Here is a 25,378-nt window from a genome sequence, read left to right as displayed (position 1 = left end):
AATTTGTTAAAGATAAATATTGTTTGCATTTGTAATATAATGTGGGCTAATTACCATGGCCAATTAAATTGCTCGAGTGATTTCATAAAATAAGTCTAAATTTATCAACGCGCCATCAATTTACCTCCGTTTAACCAGTAATAATATTATTGACTACTCGGTGTTTGCGTGTTATGTATATTGATTGGTGAAGTTTTAGTGCTCCGGTGCATATACTATACTGAAATAATAAAAATAATGCCTAGAAAACCAATAAAGTTGTTAAAATATGGATTAAGACGGTAATATTCCATGTAAAAAACAGTCGCCAAACGGTCACCAAACGGTCGACAAACGGTCGCAAAATGGTCGCAGCGTACACGCGTGACCGAAAGCAAAATGGCTTCTTGTATTAATTTTTTCCAGGTATCCTCAAACTTTATAAACAATTAAATATGCCGTCGTACTCAGTTGCCCTCACTAAAGAAGATTAAAAAAAATTGTAACGTGCGTACCGAGCTGCTGGGTTGTAAAGGATCGGGGATCATATTATTATGGTCTTCTATAGAGCAACTAGTATTTTGCGGCATTTCACAATTGACACTTGTTGAAGTAGTCGTCATTAATATTACTATCAACATTAATTTCAGCGATCTGTACTTCTTTTGTCAAGATTTTTGTATAGATAAGTGTCTACAAATTTGTAATGTTAAAGAGACATAAATAAAACGTAGTAGAGTACCTAAATAATGTGTTTTTTTTGTAACCCAAACAAAATACTTGTAGATACGAGTGCGGAAAAGAGGAAAATCGATACGAGTAGCGATAAATTAATACACGAACGAAGGGAGTGTTTTAAATCGACACGAGTTGTGAATGTCCTTTTCGCACGTGTATCGTACGACGATTTTCAGTACCTAAATCTAAGCTAAGAGTTTCGACCAGACAAGAAAAGAATCATTGCTTGATTTGCTCGCACTACTGCGTTAAAAAAAGCAGCATCTGTACTGAAAAAACTATCATTGCGCAACAGAAATTCTATTAATATCACAGTAAATACTCTATTTCATTTGATTCCTACTTTTTATTGTGTAAAGCAACACTACACTTCATTTTTATCAATAAGAATTAAAAATTATATATTTAATACATTAAGTAACTATAAAGTGCTTATCTATTTGTATTATCATTCTGCACTTTTCTTAACTTTCCCACATTTCTATAAAATGTCGAAGAGTGCTTAAATGGTCGTCGTCGTTTATTATTATTTAATTCGCTCATATTTAAATGATTCAAAGCAACCAGTCCACAACTTCACAAGACAGTTTGAGAAACCTTCGTATTTCAGATTGTCATTTGCGGATACAGTGGTTTAGGAGCAGTTCGGTAATCAGACCTACACATGTGTGTACAAATTCTGTCAATGTCACTGTCAGAAACCGTTCTGACAGTGACAATGACAGCCACAAATTCGTCCACATGTTGTTACCGTTATGTGTGCAAACGTCGACTAATAAAGTGTCGTTAAAAGTCATTCTGACAGTGACATTGACAGCCACAAATTCGTACACATTTTGTTACCGTAACGAGTGCACACGACGACTACATTTTGTTATTGTATCAATACGGTCGCATTGTTTGCACGACGTTACCACGCGTTATGTCACATTTGACAGTTAGTTACTGATTTGAAGATTTTGCGACTGAAATGGTTGTATGGGCCACCGCTAACCAAATCGGCCGCAAAGGATAGGGAGAACGGCGCACCGTAATACCGGCACTCCTCTTCCCTTGCGGCCCCACCAATGCCGCTACAGCGGAGCGGCCCCGCCAAGGTCGCAGGGGGTAGGGAGAGTGGCGCACCGCTATACCATCACGCCTCTCCCCCTGCGATCCCACCTCGGCCGCCGAGGACAGGGAGAACGGCTCACCGCAATACCGACACTCCTCTTCCTCGACGGTCCTCCGCCAATGCGTCACAAGCGGGCTTATGAAGCCCACTTGGAGCATCCTCCTCGGGCCAGCCCGCCCAGCAACAAGCCGGCCCTGGTTGCCTCTTCGCTTCACCGTGGGTGACCAAGCCACGGTTACTAAGCCCCTCCACCACGACAAGGTGAGCAACCTGCGGGGGGACACCGAGTTGCCCCTATGCTAACTCAGCTCTCCAAAAAGATTTCCTTTGAAGTTATATTTCGGTAAATTCAGCACGATATTATTCAATAGATATTAATAATAGTCCAAGATAAAAAACAGATTTTGTCTCTTATGATTAAATGTATTTACAAAAAAAATTGCCTTATTTTGTTTTATCGAGTATAATAAAATCTTACTAAGCTAGAAAGTAAGAATTTCGCGAATTATAAATGCAGACATATTTAAAACATATGGATATATTAAAATTAAGTAAGAAATTATGTCGATGCTGAGTTCAGACGATGAGTGTACTATGTAGGCTCATATATAAGTACGTCATAACATCATTGCTAACATTTTGCAAAGTACTTGACAAATAATAAGTAATGCCAACACAAATACTTACCCCCTTATTCATAAACGTTCAATAAAGTTATCAAGCCGATAAAGTTCGTTTGTCCCTTTCCGACGTATTGGTATGATAGAAAGGGACAAACGAACTTTATCGGCTTGATAACTTTAGTGAACGTTTATGAATAAGGATGTTACTCTGTAGCGATCGACCAAACATACTATTTTTATATGACTTAATTATATACCTTATATTGGGATTATTGGGAAGCCGCTTATCACTAGTTAAAAATATTGACTTTTACATGTACCTTTTCAAAAGCTTACTTTATACATACATACATACAATCACGCCTGTATCCCATAAAGGGGTAGGCAGAGCACATGAAACTACTAAAAGCTTCAGGGCCACTCTTGGCAAATAAGGGGTTAAACGAAACTGTGGCATACTCTATACCTACTACCTTATACCTACCTACAGTAGGGTGGAGCGTGCTTGTATGGAGAAAATTAAAAATTAGAAATTCATAACGGAATAGGTATCGAAAGTTGCTAAAAAAATTGTAGATTATATTTCCGGTATCAAATTTAAAATTAGGTACTACTTTTAGCCCTCTACCAGCCGTAAAACCAAAACAAATAAGGTAAAATTAATAAATAAATTAAATATGTCTGATGTCAATTTTTATTTTATATTATTAATTTATGATACAAAAAAAACCTGTTATGAAGTGAATTTAACCATAACAATGTTTAAATTTATTAAAAAATAATAAAAAATGATACATCAATATTTAATTTTTAACTCAATAATCACGTTATCATGCGAAATACGATAAACGAAGTAACAAGTACAGTATATTTTTTGGGTTGTATTTTATATGAAAGGACATCTTTAGATATAAATAAAATGCTTTGGGTTTTTGCATTTCTCTTGATTTTTCCTATTTTTACACGATGACCAAAAGTGACATTTTAGGCGTTAATTGGGCAATTTAAGCATACTTTGATGCGTTATAACCAAAAGTTTTGGTTGGACAGTTATGTTGTTCTTTGTGCTATGAGTTTATTTCGATTGATAGCTTTTCTGTCACATGCTTAGAATATTTTTTTAAGCACTAGTTATATATAAATAGGAGTTTTTGGAAAATTCCAAGTTTACAGTCAATTTAGGTCTTAGAAAAAAAATGTTTCAAAGTAAAAAAAACTGAAATTAAAATCATTTCCAATACCAAAGGTGGTGTTTAATATATAAATGTAAAAAAAATATGTAAAATTAAAAAATGATATTTTACAAAAAAATATCAATATTTTTTTATTAAATCAATGGTAGAGGGCCAAAAGTATACAGCTAGATTTTTTTTTATTATTTTTCTCGGAATCTACATAAAAATAGGCATTCTTTGAGTGGTATTCAATTGCATATTTCCAAAATTTTTAAATTCGCTCCACCCTAACCTACAGTCTTACTTTATACCTACAGAAAAAGCTTCCTAATACAATTCCGCAATACCCACTAATAAATATGATAAAAAAATAACACAATTTCCTTCAGTGTACCAACTGCACCGGTAGAAAACCAGAAATTCAATAAACATAAAAATGAAATGTAATAAAGCCGCGTATCAGTCAGAAGCAGGCGAGGCAATATTCCTTCCCGCCCTCCGAGAACGTCGTAAGCGACATAAAATGTGTTTTTATTATTTACGAGTGTTTTATAATTTTCGTAAGCCGTCAAGCTTATCCTTTACCGGGTGGTGTTTTGTCACCTTGGGTCTTCGGCTTTTCCTTAAATTGGAGCGGCTCTATAGAATCCGATGAGAGAAACTAGGGGCGGATGATGTATATCGAGTATTGGACGTTTTATTTAAGTGGTGTGGAGAGAAATATTGTCTTGGAAATATACGAAAGGGTAGTTTTTGAATGAATAATATTATGCATTTAGACAGAGGGTACTTGAATATCAATTTTGTGTCGAAGTTCGTGATTTTAACCAAATATTTGTTGAACATAAATGCGCTACAAAACGAGAAGCCACAATCAATATTATTTATGTGCCCAGACAAACATCTGCATCGTACGCAAGAAATGTAATTTTCTGAAAATATAAATTTCAAATTGCCCATCTTTTTATTCCCATCCAAGAATTCTGAAAAACAGTGATTAATTAGGCATGTATTTTAGAACTTTCATTTTTGTTTTAGGCTGAACTGGTCGCAGTGGAAGGCAAAGAGATTGAAACACACTACGTTTTGGCTCGAGAGAGAATTCGGCGATGGAACTCCACCTCCAAGTGTTATCTTCTAGTTGAAAATCTTCCAACACCTCTTCAGGTTAGATAAAATATTGTAATTAGGTTTATGTTATTTTTAAAATAACAGAAAGTTAACCAATTCTTTAAACATTTATTAACTCATACTGTTAATTTACTTTTGTACTCTTAACGTGCTGACGGACTGAACGGTTGAGAATTACCGTATGAAACCACCAGCGAATGTCACATCAATCACATCATAATATCATCATTCGACCTCTTGTCATTAGTTCAGCCCTATTTATTCATAATGAAGTACTTGTATAGCCCTCGTTTGTTTCGCACTAAAAACGATAATGCTATTTATATTGACCGTCTAAATCTATATCCTTGTATGTAGGCTGGCAGCGTAGCGAGCGCTAGCGTGTGGTCGTCCTGCGGTTGCCGACAGCGGTTGCTGGCCGCCGTGACGACCGGCGGTCGCGCCGTGCACTGGGCGGCCGTTCCGGCGCGCGACGCTGCCAACAACGCTGACCTATGCCGGTTCAACTACACGTGAGAACTAGTTTTATTTATATTCATGTATAACAGACCCTTTAGCACAACTTGCCTTGTCGCGCGCGAGTCCATACATCAAGCGCGACTTCAAGTATGGACTCGCGCGCGACAAGGCAAGTTGTGCTAGAGGGGCTGGTTGGCTGTGTAGCGAGCGCTAGCGTGTGGTCGTCCTGCGGTTGCCGACAGCGGTTGCTGGCCGCCGTGATGACCGGCGGTAGCGCCGTGCACTGGGCGTGGCCCTATGCCGGTTCAACTACACGTGAGTACTAGTTTGGTGTACTTGAATATATTAGGTATTCCAATAGTTAATAGGATTATGAATTACTCCGCTCCGTCGCCTTCTAAGTTAGTAGGCACATATAGGATGAAGAATATGAATGTCCTATGTATGTGATCTGTACCTAGTAATACCTAACGCTCTAGGAATACAAATACCTATCTACTTGTACGTATATCAAACACTATGTGCCCATAATATAAGTGTCGTTTTCATACTATATTCTTATCGAAGTGTACTACATATTTACCTATGTTAAATGTAAACGTGTTTCTTGTCAATGAGCCACACTTACTGATAATTTAAGAAGCGAATAGTATTAATTTTCCAGCCAGACATATAAATATTGCTTAACTTTCCTCACTCAAATAAATCCAAAACAATAATATAAAAAAACTTTTATCTCTTATGAAAAGTGAATTAAAAATCTACAAATTTGGAAACTAGAAAGCCATTAAAAACTTTTAAATGGCGCTTACTAGCTGATAATAATTAGTTTCGAAGACCATTAGCTTCATGCCGGGCTTGCATAAAAAATGAGTTGATAAACTAAGTTACCTAATAATGGAATTAAATTAGGTTTTCAATTGCCTTGTACAAGTACTCTTGTTGGGAGTTTGGTACGTAATATAATTATTGTCACCTGTTTTCAAATTTTAAACCTCAGTTGAAGAATCTCATAATAGAAGTTCCTTTGAAAAACTTCTAATTATAATTTTAATAAGTCCGTATCATTCAAGATTCCCCTAAATCTCTCCATTCAAGGGTCATTAACTTTGTAGAATGTTCGTCACTTTACTGCGCCAGAATCTTTTCTGAGATTACGCCTGTTGTGTTTTTTTCTAATTTCCTTTAAAAGTCGTTTTAATGTCCGCGGAAGAAAGGCCGGGAAAACGTGGTCGTTTCCAACAACGTACAGGGTGAGTTCCCGTGTCGGTCTGAGTTAGAATTGTGCCAGAGTTTTAGACACGGGAAGAACACGGGAAGTTTAGCGTTTAGAAGTTGGAAAGCGGACTGTAAAAACTTCCTGGAGGACGGAGCGCAGCTTAGTCTGTGTGATTTATATGTATTTCGAGGATCTCTGGGGTGGAGTATTTAAATGCTGACCTATTTATTCTTTCGCGGGGATTGTACTATTCAAGGAACCGGGTAAGAACAGGCGTCAATGTTTAAGTCAAGTGTAACATTATAAAATGTATATTTATACATTTCTTTCATCCTCAAAGTATATTTGTATGATTTTTGCATTGTTTCTGAGGTATTTTTATACATACATATTACGGCTACTATACCTCTTACTGTCATGATTAAGACGTTATACTTAAATAATGAAAATAATATTTGATTAACTCTTAATCGTTAAAATAACATTAAAAATAAATCGAAATTGATATCTCCATAAATTTATCTCCGTATTCGATCCGTACTTTCTGTTTTTTTTTTTTCTCAGAAAGAATACTTTGAGAGTTACCTACCTAATAACAGGTACCTAGTAACAGCCGAGCCGCTTTCAAATTCCGGAAAGACGTGGTATTGATGAATGGGCCCCAAGGGTGGCAATAGCTCTGAACCAATTTGTGCACCTTCCACCGGATGCCTCATAAACAGAACCCTATTAACGTTATCTTTGTAAACCGACTGAAACGTCGGGATTTGAAAAAAACATCGGCTTTTTACTGAGCCTTCAGGTTCTTCCCAGAAATGAGGTTTTTAGACGAAAATGTGAGGCGAAATAAACATTCAACATTTTATAACGAATTGGGCCTTGCCGAAAAAACTCGTTAAAAGTTTCAGTTTCCTGTATAGTAGTTTTAATTGTTTGAGAAATGGGGTTGATTCATTAAAATGTAATTTCACGTTTTTTTAACTAGAACTTACAAATTAATCTTTAAAGTTAACCCATATATGCCTATAGGGTCGTTTTCGACCCACCGCTGAAAACACGCTACTACTCATTCAAATAAGTAGGAGAATGAGGTTGTCACCTCAAAAAATAGGGAATAGTACATTGTGCAACAAGAGGAGGAAGTTGAATATTACTAACGAGAGTACTAGAAATTTCAGAACTCCCTTGGAAGAACGATTTTTCTAATACTCACGCTCTGCCTGCAATAGCATATTTAGTGTGAGGGTGATGAAAAAGAATATATTTGTTGGGCACATAATTATGGATTAAACATTAATGACTGTTTACACTTTAGCAAACTTACCTGCCTATAACTCTTACTTATATTAATATCTGGGCGACCGAGCTTCGTTCGGTTCTATTTTAATATATCACGTCTTTAGATAAAAAAAAACTCTTATAAATACAAAAACAAAAAAAAAAGACAAAAAACAAAAACTTAATTTCTGGCCGGGATTCGAAACCCTGACACCTACGATCTATCTGCGTACATTAGACCGACCTCGTACGACTGAGCTAAGCGGAATCGATGCGCGCGCGGCGAAATTAACGACCATATTTTACGTTTACTAACGCGAAAGAAAAACTCATGAAAACTCGAAAGTTCGCGTTTTCCGGGATCTAAGGCTACGGTAGATCGATTTTTCACCCCCGAAAACCCTCACATAACAAATTTCAGCGAAATCGTTAGAGCGGTTTCCGAGATCGTCGGTATAAATAAATAAATAAATAAATATACAAGAATTGCTCGTTTTAAAGTATACGATTTTCGCGCGTGACATTTGTTGTCTAATGTCAAACTTAACAATATCGGTTTATAGGAAAGTGAACTCCTGAATCGGCCTAATTGTGACTACCTAAAAATGTTGTTAGTAAAAATTTCTTCTACATTTCAGTAATAAAATTGTGAAACAACGATAACAATGTGTTGTTCACTGCTGTATTTTTACCCCTTACTCTAAAAACATTTAGGTCGAACGAAAGGTTCAAATGTCAATTTGGCGATGCGCGCTAAAAGCATCACAATTGCTTTATACAGCGTTGCCGGTGTTGCGTGTAAAAGGCTCTTTATTCCAGTAATATAAAATGCAGCGCCGTAATGAAAGGGTATAGGGTGACAAATACGGCGAAGCGTAGAAAATATAGTAGTTAGAACTGAGCGCAGCGCCAACAAACTGGTTATTCCCGTTTGGCGCATTAATTGTACAGCATAAGTGTAATTGTTTATTATGAATAAATAAATAATAATAATAATAATAATTGCTGAACGGATCACCGGGATCTGGCTACCGCAGTCTCACCTCTCGACAACCTCTTAGCCTCTCTTCAAGTGTTGCTCTGTTGTCGCACCGTGCGTGCGGCCGTTTTGCAGGGCCCACTCAATGAGTTGGCAAGTCACCGCCTGTCTTCTACAATTCCGAGACTAATTGTCACGGCAGGTGTCCGATAGTCTCCTCCCATAGCCCATTAACCAGTCCATCCAATTTGCAAAACAATAGCCTTATGACCTTAGTTCCCATCGTAACACAAAAGTGTTGCACTGCAATAGTCTTTGCACCTGGCGGGGACCATCTTCGGGTGTATCACATTGTGCGCTCGGGGTTGGTATCCGCCACGTGTATCCCTTGCCTTTAGATTAAAATGTCTTAAAGGGCCTCTGTGCTGTTGGCTTCGGCCCCACGCATGCCTCCCAAAGGTCCGGGACCCCATGGTCCCGAGATATGGAAAGACAAACAAATAATAATAATAATAATAACTTGTACCGTACTACAAGTACTTACCTGCGCCAGTTCTTGAAAATGGTCGTGCCACGCTCTATTGGGATCGATCTATTATCACTGACAGGACTATTGTAGCCAATAAGCCTGACATTGTAATAATAGATCGACTGCAACGCCGGGCAGTGCTCGTTGACATCACCATCCCCCATGATGAGAATCTCGTGAAAGCCGAGAAGGACAAGTCCAGTAAGTACCTAGACTTGGCTCACGAGATAACCGCCATGTGGGATGTTGATTCAACGATCATTGTTCCGATAGTCGTTTCAGCGAACGGTCTCATAGCGAAGAGTCTCGACCAACATCTTAAGAGACTCTCGCTAGGTGGCTGGATCAAGGGCCAGATGCAGAAGGCGGTGATCTTGGACACGGCGCGGATAGTCCGACGGTTCCTCTCTCTGCAGCCCTAACCACCGGCAGCTTGGGCCCTGCCCCGCTGCTGGCGGCACCCTAGGTTAGGTTTTTTATAATGTGTTTATATGTTTTTTATATTGTTTTGTATGTGTTTTTGTATTTTACTTTTATATTCATATTATAAAAAGCTTAGCCTAAGAAGCAAAATAAATAAAGGAAATAATAATAATGAAGATAGTGTTATCGAATGACCAAGCGAAGTAAAGCGAAGTTTTTTTCTAGTTGGCAGAATGTCATTTCTCCATAAAAAAATATCCCAAAATAATTGTATATAAACTACTGAGTACGTATTTAGATTGACAATGACAACAAGAGTGTAAATTGAAACCTCGGAAACTAGGCCAGCGGTTTCCGAAGCGGAAAAAAGGATCATTTTGCTCGGTAACACGTTTTCCGTTAGTTTACCGATTCCAAAACGTTTGAGAACAGCCTATCGGTGGATTGGAAACAGATTTGTCAACGTTGCTTTAGGATTGATATTGAAAGTTTACAAGGTCATAAATATACACGGTGTAAACCGAATTTTAACTACGCATTTCTGAAGGCAAAGGCAAGCAAATTTGGCCAAAAAAAATTTTTTTGTGTAATTTTTGGATGTATTTTTACATAAAAAGTAAATGGTATTCGTAATAATATAATGGCACTTAAAATATAAAACAGCGTTTAGTTCTCTTCTGTTTAGTTGTCAATGTTATAACATGAATATAAATAAGTAATTGTTATTTTTTAAATGCTTATAACTCTGAAAGTAGGCGAAATCCAGAAAAGTTTATAAGTATGACATTTTATTTTACTCTTCTACGCTGTTAAAATTAGATGATGTTACACCGTGTATGTTAATACGCTGTTAAAATGGAAAAAAATATTCGGTAACAAACATTTCCATGTAAACAAGCAGTAATAAAATATCAAATTTTAATTAGGTATGTATGTACCTACCGACTTCGTACGAGACAACCCCGTGGTGCTTTTTGATAACGTTTTAATGTAATAAGTCAACTGTATCGGAATTTGTACAATATGTGTGAATTTAACAATTTTTTTATTGTATCATGTATCGAATATTCACGGAGTATAAATAATTACCAGAACGGAGTAACAGGGGGTTGAAAATGGTCTGAAATGCTTCGAGAAAAGGATGGTACGGCCGTACCTCTTTTTGCTCGACTTGGCGGGGGCACGATACCTTTCCGAATATTTACCCGACTTACCGCGATCTGTAAACGTTCTCTCCATATAATTTGGTACAAAACTTCCAAAATACTTTATACTCTCAAAACTTACTTGAAATAAGCGTGCTACAATATGTCCACTGGGGATAGAACCGGCCTAATACAGACATAATTCACGAGATGTATAAAACTGAATACCCACCGGCGCTATACATCACAGCCCCTGTCAGTGAGTTCTGCCCGGATTAACATTTGCTCCCGATCAGTTTGGATTATTTATAAGTCGTGATAAGTTTATATGTGATTACTGATTACACATTAGAAAGAAAGAAAGAATATTATAATACATTTATTCTTACGCCACAGATATAAAAACAGATTTGAATGCTATAATAGGATCCGTACTTACTTAGCATAATGCTCGCAATGTCGCGGCAATCCGTGACTTTCTGATTAAAGGTTTTTGTGTCAGGAACAAAGCTAAATACCTAGTAGATAACATCCTTCTGGAACGGGAACTGTCAATGATTATCTCAAATCTTAATTCAATTTGATGAGATTAAAATTAAACATACAAAGAAGTTAACTATCTCTGATCGTCTTCAAAGGAAAGTCAAAGAACTTGAACAACACAAAGAAGTTGTTTAACCTTTTCAGCCACGTTTGTCAACCCGTTTACTTGCACTTAAAACTGAGGTACCTTCAACTATTCTTGTTTTAAAGCTTGCCCATACTCTGGCATTCATCTCAAAGCTGAACTTTAAAAGTAATTTAAGTTTAACGGACGTTGAACGCCAGGATCCCGCAAATGACCTGAAGTTCGCGAGCGATGGATCATTGAATGTCTCAGCCTAGCCAAAGTGACAATCATTGACTACGCGATGGAAAGGAAACGCAGTTTGGCTTTGTCGCGCCTCGCGCCACTCTAGAAGAACGATAGAAAGCGCTAGCTACGGAATGCTTACGATGCGTAAGCGATTGTGCCGGTGGCTAGGTACCCAGGCCTGCGGAGTTTTGTTGACAGAGGGTGCTCAATGTTTAGTTCGATAACTTTCTACAGTCATCATTTTGGCATTAGGTATTAGTAAACTTACAAATTTCATTTCATTTCATTTCATTTATTTAATTTCAATATAAAGTTACAGTTTAACACCAAAACGTTTTTATAACTAAAACACTAACCACACATAAAAAAAATAAAAAAATAAAGAAACAGTACAAAATAAAATAAACATTCAAATTAACATAAAACCCTATAAAATTTTGTTCATAAACAACAATGTCACCAAAATATTTAAGCATATATCGATAGTAATTAAAATAAAATAAAAATGTCAAAAGATACAATGAAAGCAATACAATAAATTAACCAAAACAAAATATGTAGATACCTATCATACACTAAAGAACAAGCAATTGTCCACCGGTGACCTTATCCACGTGGATAAGACCTTCACCTACTTTGTGACAGACGTCTGATCCATTAGGTCATTCATTCTAGTTTGTATGATCATTTATTTGATCTTTATTTGAATAAATAAATAAAGTATAATAATCTTAAAGGTACGCGCATGTGTAGGTATTACCATGATTCATTCATTATGTCATTTTATATTTCCATGAAGTAAAATTTTCAAGACAAAAAATCACTAAGTACTGTAACTGTTTTCCGAAAACCCCCTTTCGTCGTAACTGCATGGCACGTAAGTTCTCACTAACAATATCCTTTATTGTTTCAATACTAAACGTACCTATTAAAACAAACCGAAACACGATATAAATTCTTTCTGTGTTTGTTCCATGATATACCAGACAGATATTAAATTTCGACAAATTGAAAACAAAACGATTTATATCGCAATAAACAGAAAATTCGCGAGCGAGTAATTAAAAAAATTATGTACGCTTATTGCCCACGCAGACAGAAAGGTCGAAAGTGTATTCGATTCCCGGTACATGTACATAGATGTTCGGTAAAACATAACATCATTAATTTCAGCGCCGATATATCAGTTTCCGTTTGGTTTGGAACCGATCATTCTTTATTAAGAGCATTCGAAACAATATTTTTATTTAAAGCAAGCTAAAATTTTGCGTCAATGTTATGTGTTGTACTTTTTGTGGCGATAGTGATGTGCAAGTTGCGGAAACTTTCCAAAAAAATCTTAAATTTCATGAAAAATTTACGAAAGTTTTACGAAAAATAAAGGGAATTTAAATTTATGAAATGGAAAGATTCCATCCATACAATTGTCCATACAAAGAATGGAAAGTTTCCGAAGTTTTCCTATGTGAAAATTTCAGAAATTTGGAAACTTTCCGTCGGCACATCAGTATGTGGCGATAATCAGTTTATTATAGTAATTTGGCAAAAGGCTACAACAGGTACAGTTGACATTCAAATTACATAACTTGCTTGAATCATACAGATTAACTTCACTAAGTTCTACGGTTTGCACAAAAAGGCTTAGCTTGTATTGTGAGTAGGTACAGACAACAATTTATAATATTTAAAAGTACATAATTTTATTTTGTATGTATAATATACCCCGTATAGTTCAAGTAACCTAAATAGCACAAATTTGTGAACAATCGGTTTGCAACTCGTGATTTTTATGTATGAAAAGTTACCATAGCATTAGGTATTCAATATTTTGATTCCGCAAAAGATTCTCAATAAAAACGTTACGTAAAATCATCTTTATTCATTACGTAATATGGGATAAACATAAAAACAGTTTTACGACGGGAGCAGAGGACGGTATATTCGGCAAATAAATATTTCTCTATTGGTATTGGTTTTATACGATAGCGGATTTATTGTGGGACTTATTTCAAACGACGAGGAGATCCAACGAAACTTTATATTTATTTCTTTATATACTACTTTACAAATACAAAGGCCCGATTTTTTTATTTTTATAAATGGGCTTACTCTTGACCACAGACTAGCCAAAGGCAAAGACGTGGCCTACGATGGAGTGAGCTCGCCCAGAAGATGCCTGTTCACCCTTGATTTGAAGGTTGCCGGGTTATATGAGCTCGGAAATATTGCCGCCGGCAAGGAATTCCACTCCTTGGCAGTGCGCATAAGAAAAGAAGAAGCAAAGCGCTTCGTGCGAATTCGCGGAATATCTACCAAGTAAGGATGGAGACCGGCCGATGCGCGCGCTGATGCGCGATGGGCGGATGGTACCTGAAACTTAACAAGGGCTTACAAAGTTTTCCTTGTGTTATCTTATTAGGAGCACTTCAAATTGGCACGCGTCTGTGCAAACTGCATAGGTACAGTCACGGACTTTAATTGTTGATCCACTTCTAGCTCATTTTATACCGGAACGTCATAGCTTAACTACGCTTAACTGTGATATGTCCAGTATAAAATAAGCTAGAATTGGATCAACAATTAAAGTCCGTGACCGTACCTACAACTAACACCACGGCAAAAAAGAGTCTGGGTATCTTTTGTTTTGACTAGGTAATCCTATTGTTAACGACTAATGACCGTCATAAAGTGACATCGGGCCTTCGTATTTGAAATGGAGAATACCGATAAAACATAATATCAGCAAATACTTATAATGCTAAAATTTTGTATAATACTATCGTGGTTTCAGACGGGGCCAGTGTGTCACCGCACGTTGCATCCCAAACTAGCAACCGTCCCATACTCCACGGAACCAATTCTCGGATTTCTAAAAAATGTCTTTAAAATGCCTTGAAAATGTGAAACGCTCTTATGATCATATTATTAGGTACTGGTAACTTCCTGTTAGATATTTTGTGCGAACTTCGTTACGTAACATATTTGTTATTGCAAGTGACGTTATTTGAGATAAAATATTCACCAACTATCTGGGACGGAACTTCGATGAAAGAAGCAAATTGAAAGCCGTTTGGCACAGGTCTAACTTTTAGGAGTTTCCTTCCGTACTGCTACAGAAATGCACGTAGCGGAAAGGCTGAGTATCAATATCGAGTCCATGTATCGCTACTAAAATCTTTTTCTTTCGACAAATGCCGTTGAATATTTTTAATCTAGTATATAAAAATATAAAAAATTTAGTAGAGAACAACTGTAAGCCATACGATAAGTAATACTTACTAAAATCTAAAAGCAAATCCAAACTGTATTATTACGATCAGCGATCGAGGTGCGTTACGAGATAGTAATCCTTACCTTTTATTTCAAAGGTTATAAAGGTACTTTTAATTTATTCTTAAGATCTTAAGCCTTAAGGCCCTCTTGCACCAACCACTTTACTCAGGGTTAGTGTGCTGTCATCTGTCAAATTCCATATAAACTGGTGAGTTAACCCTCGGGTTAACCCTCAATTTTCGGTGGTGCAAGTGGCCCTTAATCGGTGGCGGCAAAATATTTGTCATCATACTTAAAACAAAACGCATCTTTACAATAAGAATTACAGTTCAAAATCGAATGAGTAGAACAAACGTCAAAGTGGTTAAAGAGCTAAGAGCTAAATATTCGGAAAACTTAGAAAAACTCACATGATAAGATGAAAGTAGTAAACTGACAACAAAAGAAACTACCTTCCGGTTTGATTCACCAGACGGCAGTCATGTTCTTGAGGTATTGGCTTCTTATCAAAATTAAGGCCTATATACCGTGTTTTTTTGTTTTCCGTTAAATTCGACACGTAGTTAGGTTCATCATCAGGAACCATCCTGTATATCGCTTTTTGTTAAATTCGAAAAAAAAAATGTTTTATTTTTTCCATACATAATAAAATAAATGGATTAATTAGTGTGTGAGGACCTTAATCATAACATTAAAGTCATTGTGAAGTATTTGACGGCACATGTCAAAACAAATAACATTAGAAAGTGGTAAGGGATGCCACACACGTGTTTAGGGAATTTTTTTTTTTTTTTAATAATTCGATAACAGTAAGAGTTAAGAGGCTAGTTTCTTAGACAAATTGATTGTATTTGAACTCAAGAATCTTCCCTTAAAGTTAACGGAATTCAATAAAAACAGGGTGTATTATATACACTGTATAGTGACGGGTTAAGAATTCAACCACTCCCTTTCTTCTCGCGGGTGTCGTAGTCGTCAACTTTGGGATATGGGTTCAATAGTATTCTAGACGATGGGTTAGCAACCTGTTACTAGGTACACATTATCATGATTTTGTTTTTTATAAAATTCCATTAAAAAAAATAAAAAAAATGATTTTGTTTTTATTTCAACTCCTTGGTAGCTTTAAGTGACACTGAAACTTGAGCTGCTCTGCCTATTCCTTTGGGATTAGAGACAAGAATATATGTATGTAAAGCCCGTGTGCGTAGCCGAATGCACAAACGCTCACGAAACGCGCACGATAATATCTCTTTCGTAGCTATCTATCTCTATCGCTCTTGCATTACATTTCATTTGCAGACTATATTTCAGCGGCATTTCTGATTTCGATGGCGTTTCGCGTCGCATAAATGCCATTTGGCTACGCCCCCTGATCAGAAATATATGACTACGCGCCATGTTGCGGAATTTTATTAGAACTATTTTCGTCCTACTACACTGAACTGTCTGTCACACTATACATCAGAATAACAGCGCCCTCTTGCCAATAGTCATAGTATTATATTTCTGGTCAGGCTTTAAGTGTGTATATTATATACTTTTAAAGTATTTTATTAATGCATATAAACTTTTTACACAGGTTTCCGGTGACAGCAGACATGGCGCCTGTCAGCTCGCTGCTAGTCTATTACGTGACGGGAGAAGGGGAACCAGTCAGTGACGTCGCCAGCTTCCACGTACGGTTGCTGCATAAAGAGGTAAGTGGCGATAAGATGGGTTAATCCGCGGTAAGAGTAACATGAGTCACGATTCTATGGCATGTTCCATTTATTCACGACGCAAGTTCAAGTGATAATCTATCCTAAATAAGTGTTACCGTCCCGATATATGCATAGATCCTTTAATTTACAACTGTAGTTCAAATGAAAACTCAATGGAGTCGTGACTCACGTTACTTTTACGTGGATTCACCCAGATAACAAAATTAATCAATAAGGTGGCTGTAAGTTCAAGTCTCACTCAAGATTAATTGTTTTCCCTTACAAACTTATTCAAATTTTATATTAATCGATTGATGAAGAACCCGTCGGAGCAGTAGACAACTCCGTGGTATCACAATCGCGTACACTTCATATACTTAAATACGAGTACTACAGTACTGTCATATCCTAGATAAATTACTAAACTTAGCAAACCTGTGCACTTACATAAGTAGGTATGTCCTAATATTTATGTTGTTTTAGGTTTTTAATCCTCAATAAATAAATTAAAAAAATACGTTTTGCGTCAAAAAGCTCCATTATTTTTGTTAAATTGAAATAAACTGGAAACAGAATGAGTATTCGTTAATAACAAAATAACGAATGGCTACAGGCATTCAATAATCTATTCAATTAACTGAATGAAATATTGGTCTAAAAGGGTTTCTGTCATGTTAGGTACATAGGAAAGTACCTAACCTACGCCAAATAAATCTAAAATACCAATACTCGGGCTGTTACGCTCAGTGAGATACATTTTATATAGGTTTTCTGCTGTGAATAAAATAAAACGCAAATGTGGCTGAATATAAATGGGTGGCTGAATTATTTAATCTATGTGGCAGTGGCATTTATCCTTTTGGATCTGGGTGGGTGATACGTGCGTGTGACAGGGCTTTATCGGGCTGAAAACATATTTTGACGGCTAGCGCTTTATCCGTTATTTTGAAAATAAGATATTATTTTCGTCGTTACGTTTAACACTGTACAGAAATCAAAGCAACTTTATTTATTAAAATCGCAACGTGTAATTCAAATTACTAAATATACATTTTGTACAAAATTTAATTGGAAATATTGCGTTAACAAGTGAAATTTTCAGCATCTAATTCAATCTTCCACAGCAATCGAGAATTATTGTGGAAGAAGCCTCCAAAGGCTCTTCAAGTGTCTTATTAGTCAGAGTACCTCCTCGAGACACTGATAACTAGGAAATATTAATAAAATGTCCGAGCAGAAAGGCCGTAACTGACCCATTTTAATTAGTCGTAATTGCCCCCTTCCTTGATGATGCCATTTCCTGGGACAAATTTTATAATCGTCTGCGTACGTCGGGGCTGTTAGCCTTATTGAGCTTTTAAATGGAGGGAATAAACGTGGCTTTGACGGCTTATTGCTCTGCTAAGTGCTCCGTATTGCGAAGCTAATCGAAGTGTATGGCTATTTAGTGCGACGTTTGCTAACTCTGACCTAGATTACCTTTTGGATCGAGGATATTAAACTAATATGAAAGTTCAATACATTTTGAAAGTTTCTGTACAGCCTAATATTTCTCAACTATCAGATAATGCCTAAATTAAAATAATTGCAATGAAGTAAAGTTAATAAATTGAAACAGATACCCATACCAATAAAATGTTTAGGCACTAATTTACATTAATTTTGCAATTGCAAATGTGTAGTAAATATAATTATTTTGTATTTTCCCAACTTCTTTCACGTTTCTTTGTGACTGAAACCGAAATATTTATTCTGTGTACCAGAAAACTTCATTTATATAAAAAAATAAGAAACTAGGAATAGTTCATGCTACTAGCACCGCTACTACAAGACCATACAGATTTTTTGCAAGGCAAATACAGTGGCTCTCAAGAAGGAAAACCGAATTTAAGACACAGTTCGGCCTAGTCAGCCAAGTAGTAGCCCATAACGGGCAAAAACACCCATAATTTTATTTAGTCTCCGTCTTCGAAACCAATGTGGAGGACTATAGGTAATAGTACCTACGCTATGCACACAACACACGGTAATACAAGCTACTAATATAGCAGTAACCCAGCTTAATCGCCCAAGCTACTAATGAAAGACAATTTATCGTCCGCTAAAGGCCACAATTAAGATCGCCTGTAATTCCGCCGGCGAAATCTGTACGATTGGTTCACTTGCAAATGTGTCCATTTATATGCGTTAATAACGATTTATTTGCCTATAAAGAGTAATTTTAAGCGTAATTTAATTTAGATGGACGATACAAAAGGACGATTTTTATCCATTCAACCCTGTGTTATAAAATTCAAAAATAAACAGCGAGTGTTTGGCAGGTCGCCGTGGCCGTGGAAGAGAGACGCTGGTGGTACCCGCGTGCCGCGCTCCAACTTCGCGTGCTAGCTCCCCCGGATTCCACCATGTGCCTCATTGGCGCCCGGGCACCGCCTGACGCTAAGTTCGACCCACATCAAACGTAAGTACTGATAACTTGAAGCAATATGTTGTCCGTTAAAAATATCTTGACCATGACCATCATCAATGAAAACCGAAATAAATTACACATATGAAAGAAAAAGTGACCAAGGCCTCTCGTGCCTGAGGCTGGAATCGAACCAGCGTACTCTGCATTCGCGGCAGATGCCTATTAATCCGCTCGGCCACCCAGGTCACAATTGCTGAGGTCGAAATTATCTCTCATATGAGTAATCTATACAAGGACTCGTAGCGCCCTCGTAGTGGTGTGACTACTTTAAGGTAGCACAAGTTGAAGTATTTTCAATAGATTATAATTTAACTTGTGTTAATTAGAAATGACCATCATCCTTTTCAGTCTGCCTGAATCCGAGCCTGCTCCATGTGTGGTATTCTGTGGGTTCCAATCACTGACTACTCTGGTCCACCTTTCTAATGGGCACTTAATCTTGGTGGTTTCGGCATCTGTATTTGCAACATGAATTCTGGAATGTAATTTCAAGTTTCTGTTATATTTAGTACTGCCAATAACTTGAATGTTTTATATCTCCCTCGAACTGCATGCTCGTAAACGTTGCGTTTCGCTAAGAGCAACACGTTTCATTCCAAAAAATATATCCTAAAAAACTTCATATAGGTAGCTCTTCATGAACAACAGGCTTTTGTATGAAGTTAATGATATTCCCCCGAATCCTAGTGACTAATAAATTTCTTTTCACAATAAACTTCCTCACAATTCTTGTCATGAATTCGCGTCATTAATCTTAAGCTCGAAGATTTCACGTCAATGATATGATAGTTTCTTTTTATACCGACCTCTCGAGACGAAAAATGACCTTGTTTGCGTCACTTTTTATCCACCATGAAAGAAACTCCGTGATAAATGAGAAGAATTGCTTCGGAAAGTCGTTTGCCGTTGTTGTTTTGATATTGACTTTCTACGCCTACTGACCTTATTTTTGATTTATTTATATCTAATCTGGTATCGAAACTGGGTGTAGATGGTATTCTATCTTTGTCATGGTGCTAAAATACATAATATATAAGGGTAGGGTTTGCCTGTGTGGTGACGGGTTAAGAATTTCACCACCCCCTTTCTTCCCGTGGGTGTCGTAGAAGGCGACTATGGGATATGGGTTAAATTGTGGCGTAGGCGAGAGGCTGGCAACCTGTCACTGCAATGTCACAGTTTCGTTTTCTTTCAACCCCTTATTTGCCAAGAGTGGCACTGAAACTTTAGTAGTTTCATGTGTTCTGCCTACCCCTATATGGGATACAGGCGTGATTGTATGTATGTATGTATGTATGTATATAAGGGTAATCACTTATAGTTATTTTTCTACTCAGGTTAATTGGGGATAATAGTTAAACAAAAACAAAACAGAACAAAATTTATGATCGTTATATTTATAGAATCAAACCTTTCTTGTCTTCCTAGCATCTCGAAATATTTCCAAAAGCTTAATTAATCAACCAGTTCAATGGTTAAAACATGAAAATATGTATAACAGATGGAGTTACATTCGCATTTAGACCTACCTACATGAAAAGGACGTTGACTACAAGTACATTTATTTTAGTCTTAGGTAGTCAACTGGCGAATACCTCAGTCTACTTAATATATTTGGTAAATGGACACTAGAACACTTTAAGCAGTGTTAGCTATCAAAGGACAAAAATAAAGAACGAACAAAAACAGTCATGTTTCTGAAAGATAAAACGGGTACCAGAAGCCGTTTACTGAAAACCAGAGCTAAAGCGCTCATTAGTCTCACATTAAAGGTTGAAACATTTCAATCAAACGTTACGACAATATAGCAGCATTCAAAGCGAAATACATCATCTCATGTATGCGCCTCAAACGAGCTGAGTCGCGTATCTGTCACACGATTCATCTTCCTGGAAACATACGGGAGATCGTTAGAAATTAAGATGTGTGGCGTAACTAGGAATTACGCTATTTCTACATGAAGTTTACATATACTCGTAAATTGAAATAGATATCATACACGAAAGAAAAAACGACGAGGCCCACTGGTGGCTGAGTCGGGAAACGAACCCAGGTCCCCGACGAAATGTCTCTAGTGTATGTTATCTCTGATAAGACCAGTATCAGTAGGCCTTGACTTTTTTTCTTTTGTGTATGATATCTATTTCAATTTATAATTTATATATAGGAGTGTGACTAACATAAAAGAATGTGATTTGTTCCCTAGTTGAAGTTTACATATGCGTGTAAAACGAATACATATATCTCATTCGTGAGTATGCACTATTAAATACCACCACCGTACTATTAGGCCACTCAGCAAAGCTTCGTGGCCTAAACATGGTACTCGACTGAATAGCAGAGCTGTGTATTATATCACGATTGTATAAAATACTATTTATAATATAACATAGGTACTAGTATGAAATACGATCAGCATCAATGCGATATTGTTCCAAATGTTTACACCCGCACTGTTTCAAAGGCGCCTTGTTTGGGGCATGTCACTCGATTCATCTTCGAGTAGGCTTGTCGAAGGAAATTCTCTGGAAATATTGGCTCACATCTCACGTCTGTATGTAGGACACGTATGCATAGTTGGCTCTTGTGCCATGTTGCCAAGTTTTGTTGTTTTCGAGATGCTTTTATTTCCTTTTTCTTAAGAAGTTGTAACATTTGTTGATGATTTATTTGGACAACTTTAAATAATTCTTATTTGTAGCTATAAAGTAGTTGTAAAGTTTTGTAATTCTATGCATTTAACGCGGTCGAAACTACGCTTCGTGACTACGTACGCTACGTAAGCTCTTCGCATTTCTTACTCACTTTACGACTTAACTTGCCAGTACGATTTCAATGCATTATTGCTTCCTGATTGTATAGGCAAAGCTGTTGAGCGATAAGGAAAACGAACTGCCTTTGACGTTCGATGTTTTCAGTAGCTTCAGAAACATACCGTCTCCTCATATCCGGAGCTCGGAAGCGGCCTATCGGTTTTGAGTTTCAGTTTATCGGAAAATATGAAAAATTCTAATATTATTCGTTTAAAAGGTATTTTCACGTATACTTAGCTATGTGCAATAACAGCGAGGTTAATTATTAAACTCCTGTTTCACTGCAATGCCAAATCGCTCGTTAGTATGAACACGCTTAAAACTATTCGGAAACCTGAACGCAGTCGTACGCATATTCATACTAACGTGCGATGGGATACCCCCATTTGCCAGAATTTCATTTGCCATAATTTTATTTACCATCCCCTAATCAATAATAATAATATTGTTTCTCATAACACCTTAAGCCATACTTGTTTACTATATTAATCATGTGCCAGAAACTTTGTTTCCCATAAAGTCAGTTTCCATAATGTAATTTGTCAGAATCATCGAAATCCGTAATTATCACATTCCATAACATCATTTGTTATCCAAATTAGCTACCAGAAAAGTCAATTTCCATAACGTGATTTGTCAGAATCATCGAAATGCGTAATTATTACATGCAATAGAATCATTTTTCATCCAAATTAGCTACCTACCAGAAAAATACATTAGGTTAAATTAGAACTGTGCCCCCTAGAAAATAAAACTACTAACAGAAAGTAGGGTCGGTTAGGTTAGAACTGTGATCCCCTACAAAATGAAACTGCTTAGAAAGTAGGTTAGGTTAGAACTGTGACCCCCTGGAAAATGAAACTGCTTGAAAAGTAGGTTAGGTTAGAACTGTGACCCCCTGGAAAATGAAACTGCTATCAGAAAGTAGGTTAGGTTAGAACTGTGACTCCCCACAAATTAAAACTGCTATCAGAAAGTAGGTTAGGTTAGGTTAGAACTGTGATCCCCCAAAAAAATGAAACTGCTACTGGAAAGAAGGTTATCAACAGACTACCTTAGGCATTACTACTTGCCTATTTTCAAACCCGATGTTTTCAACAGGTTGCCCGAGCACGACGAGCAGCCAGGCCCCGAGTTCGTGTCGGCGGGCGTGTCGCTATTCGTCGGCGGCGGCGCGTGCGGCGGCGGCGTGCTGTACCGACAGAGGACCGCGCCGACTCCGCGCCCGCCCGCGCACCTCGTCCCGCCGGCATCGCACGACCGCCTCTGGATGTGGAAATGCTTCAACTATACGTAAGTAAATTTAGACTCAGTTCAGATGACGCGCGATTCATCTGCACAGACATAGAGGATATAGATATATATAGTCCTCCTCACTCTTTGGCAAGTGCTACAATAGAATTGGCCAGAGGTATTGTTTGTATATACGTAGGAGGGCTTCGGTCTGTCTTTGCGTTGCTGGCGTTTGGCATCTAAAGTAATGAGGCGGCTTTCCTCGAATACTTTGATATTCTTAAAGATTGTTGATCGCCAAGATGACCTATTTGTAGCAAGCTCCTCCCAACGCTCAGGGTCAATGCTGCAAGCGTTCAGGTGCCGTTTGAGCACATCCTTATTGTCGCAGATGCTGACCGCCATGCTTCCGCTTGCCGTCCACCAATTCAGAGTAGAATACAGTTTTAGGCAAGCGGCGGTCATCCGGATACAAAGGACATGCCCACACCACCTTAGCTGCCGCTGTATTAATAGAGCCTCCATACTATAGAGCCCGGAACGACGCAGTATCACAGAATAGAGGAATAAGTAAGGGAAAGGTTGTAACTCAATACATCATTAAATGCTTAGACATCTAGCACTTAGTATCGAGTAGTGGTGCTGATAATTCACGCTATATGACGCGTGTTTGTCGCTAGATGTCACTATAACTATGCCTATACAAATAACTCGCATTTACTGCGGAGTTACAACTCTTCCCTTACTTGTTCCTCTATGGCACAGATGACGGAGGCTCGACACTGCTGATACACGGTTCAAGATTTTATGCGCGGTGCACGACGGTGCGCGCAATCATGACATACAACGCCATTGATTTTGTTACAATCTTTAACCATGCGGCGAGAAAACCGGGCATCCCCGCTTAGCCTATCTGCGCATTTGCCAAGTTTTTCAGCATCTGTCTTTCTGATGCTTTTTTTACGTTTTGCCTTTGTCGAATGTCGGTGTGCGACTGTCATTTTGGCTAGGCCCTTTGGCAAGTACTTTGATTAAAGACATGGCAAAATACACCTTATCTAAGTAGCAGACAAAGCGATAGTATAGTTAGTGGTGGGTAATTCCTACTAAGATGGGTGTGGTGCAACTTAACATCCAACCCCCGGTCTCTTACGTTTGAAAATGGGTCAGTAGTGTCAGTACTAGCCGAGACTACGCTACTACTAGCACTAGAACACGGTCACCACTAAATGGTCGGTAATAACCTTTTTGATATTTAAAAATATTTTAAGCGGGTTACTCACGTATTAAGTCGATATAGCGTTCGACATGTTTCGGTTCAATTTCGAGAACCTTTCTCAAGAGTAGCGACCCCGCCTTTACATGTCGAGAGCGCGACGCATACTGCGGGCGCTTGCTCGGTGCGCGCGGCTGCTGAGGACGGGCGCAGGGGGGGTCGGCGGCGCGAGCGACGTCACCGTGGCGAGATCGGAGCTACCCACTATGTTACTTTTGTGAAAAGCAGGATTGCACACAACACCACAGAATATAATAATAGTACAAGTACAGAAGGCCCACTGCTTTGATGTTCACGAAATGCCGCCTTTTTAAATACCTACAAAATTCTTACAAAGAAACGAGCCGCACGTGCGCGGCGCCCGGCGATAGGGTTACCAATGGATTCAAACGAATTAATACTCACATAAAATGTTATACTATTATATTCAAGTCTTGGGTACTTTCTAGGTATATATACTGTATTTATATATTTTTGTTCAAGTTCCAACATCACAAGCCTTATTGAACTTTTCCGTGGGACTTAATCAGTAGTAGATCTGTGTAAGAATGTCCTATGGTATTTATTTTATTGAATATGTCTATTTAACTAAATATTATTAGCATTCCACACGCGAACATCGCTAGCAAAAACCTCGCGACGTAAAGTAACAATAGAAAGTGCGAACGTTCATTCCGTGAGAACGCCCGCCACCCCTGAGTAGGCCGCGAACTCGCGGCCGCCAGGATGTACTTGTAGCGCGGTGATAGAATCGCGGAGTGAGCCGCCCCTGACAACACTTATTACGTCACTTGCGTTACGTTAAGGGTGCGTTTACACTGGGGACCGACGTAGTGCCTAGAACTGTTTTCCAAGACCAACCACTGTCACGATTGAAATTAGGATGACGACTAATTTCTATAGCTTCCCGTATTTTCCGCTGAACGAAGAACTTTTCTCGCGCCAGTAGGGTTACCCTATCA

At 37.8% G+C, this 25,378-nt stretch overlaps 1 protein-coding gene across 1 annotated transcript in view; it reads left to right on the top strand.

Annotated features, from left to right (window-relative positions):
* LOC125242256 (C3 and PZP-like alpha-2-macroglobulin domain-containing protein 8) overlaps nucleotides 1-25,378 on the top strand; it is a 206,645-nt gene that overhangs the window by 125,080 nt on the left and 56,187 nt on the right. The window contains exons 7-11 of the mRNA XM_048151000.1: nucleotides 4,668-4,796; nucleotides 5,118-5,272; nucleotides 16,504-16,621; nucleotides 18,946-19,085; nucleotides 23,009-23,200. Coding sequence (XP_048006957.1) covers nucleotides 4,668-4,796; nucleotides 5,118-5,272; nucleotides 16,504-16,621; nucleotides 18,946-19,085; nucleotides 23,009-23,200 — 734 coding nt within the window. The remainder of the gene's footprint in view (nucleotides 1-4,667; nucleotides 4,797-5,117; nucleotides 5,273-16,503; nucleotides 16,622-18,945; nucleotides 19,086-23,008; nucleotides 23,201-25,378) is intronic.

Source organism: Leguminivora glycinivorella, chromosome 2, assembly GCF_023078275.1.
Source record: "Leguminivora glycinivorella isolate SPB_JAAS2020 chromosome 2, LegGlyc_1.1, whole genome shotgun sequence".
Taxonomy (NCBI): Eukaryota; Metazoa; Arthropoda; class Insecta; order Lepidoptera; family Tortricidae; genus Leguminivora; species Leguminivora glycinivorella.
The sequence above is the reverse complement of the archived record's forward strand: the minus strand, read 5'-3'. Positions and strand labels throughout refer to the sequence as shown.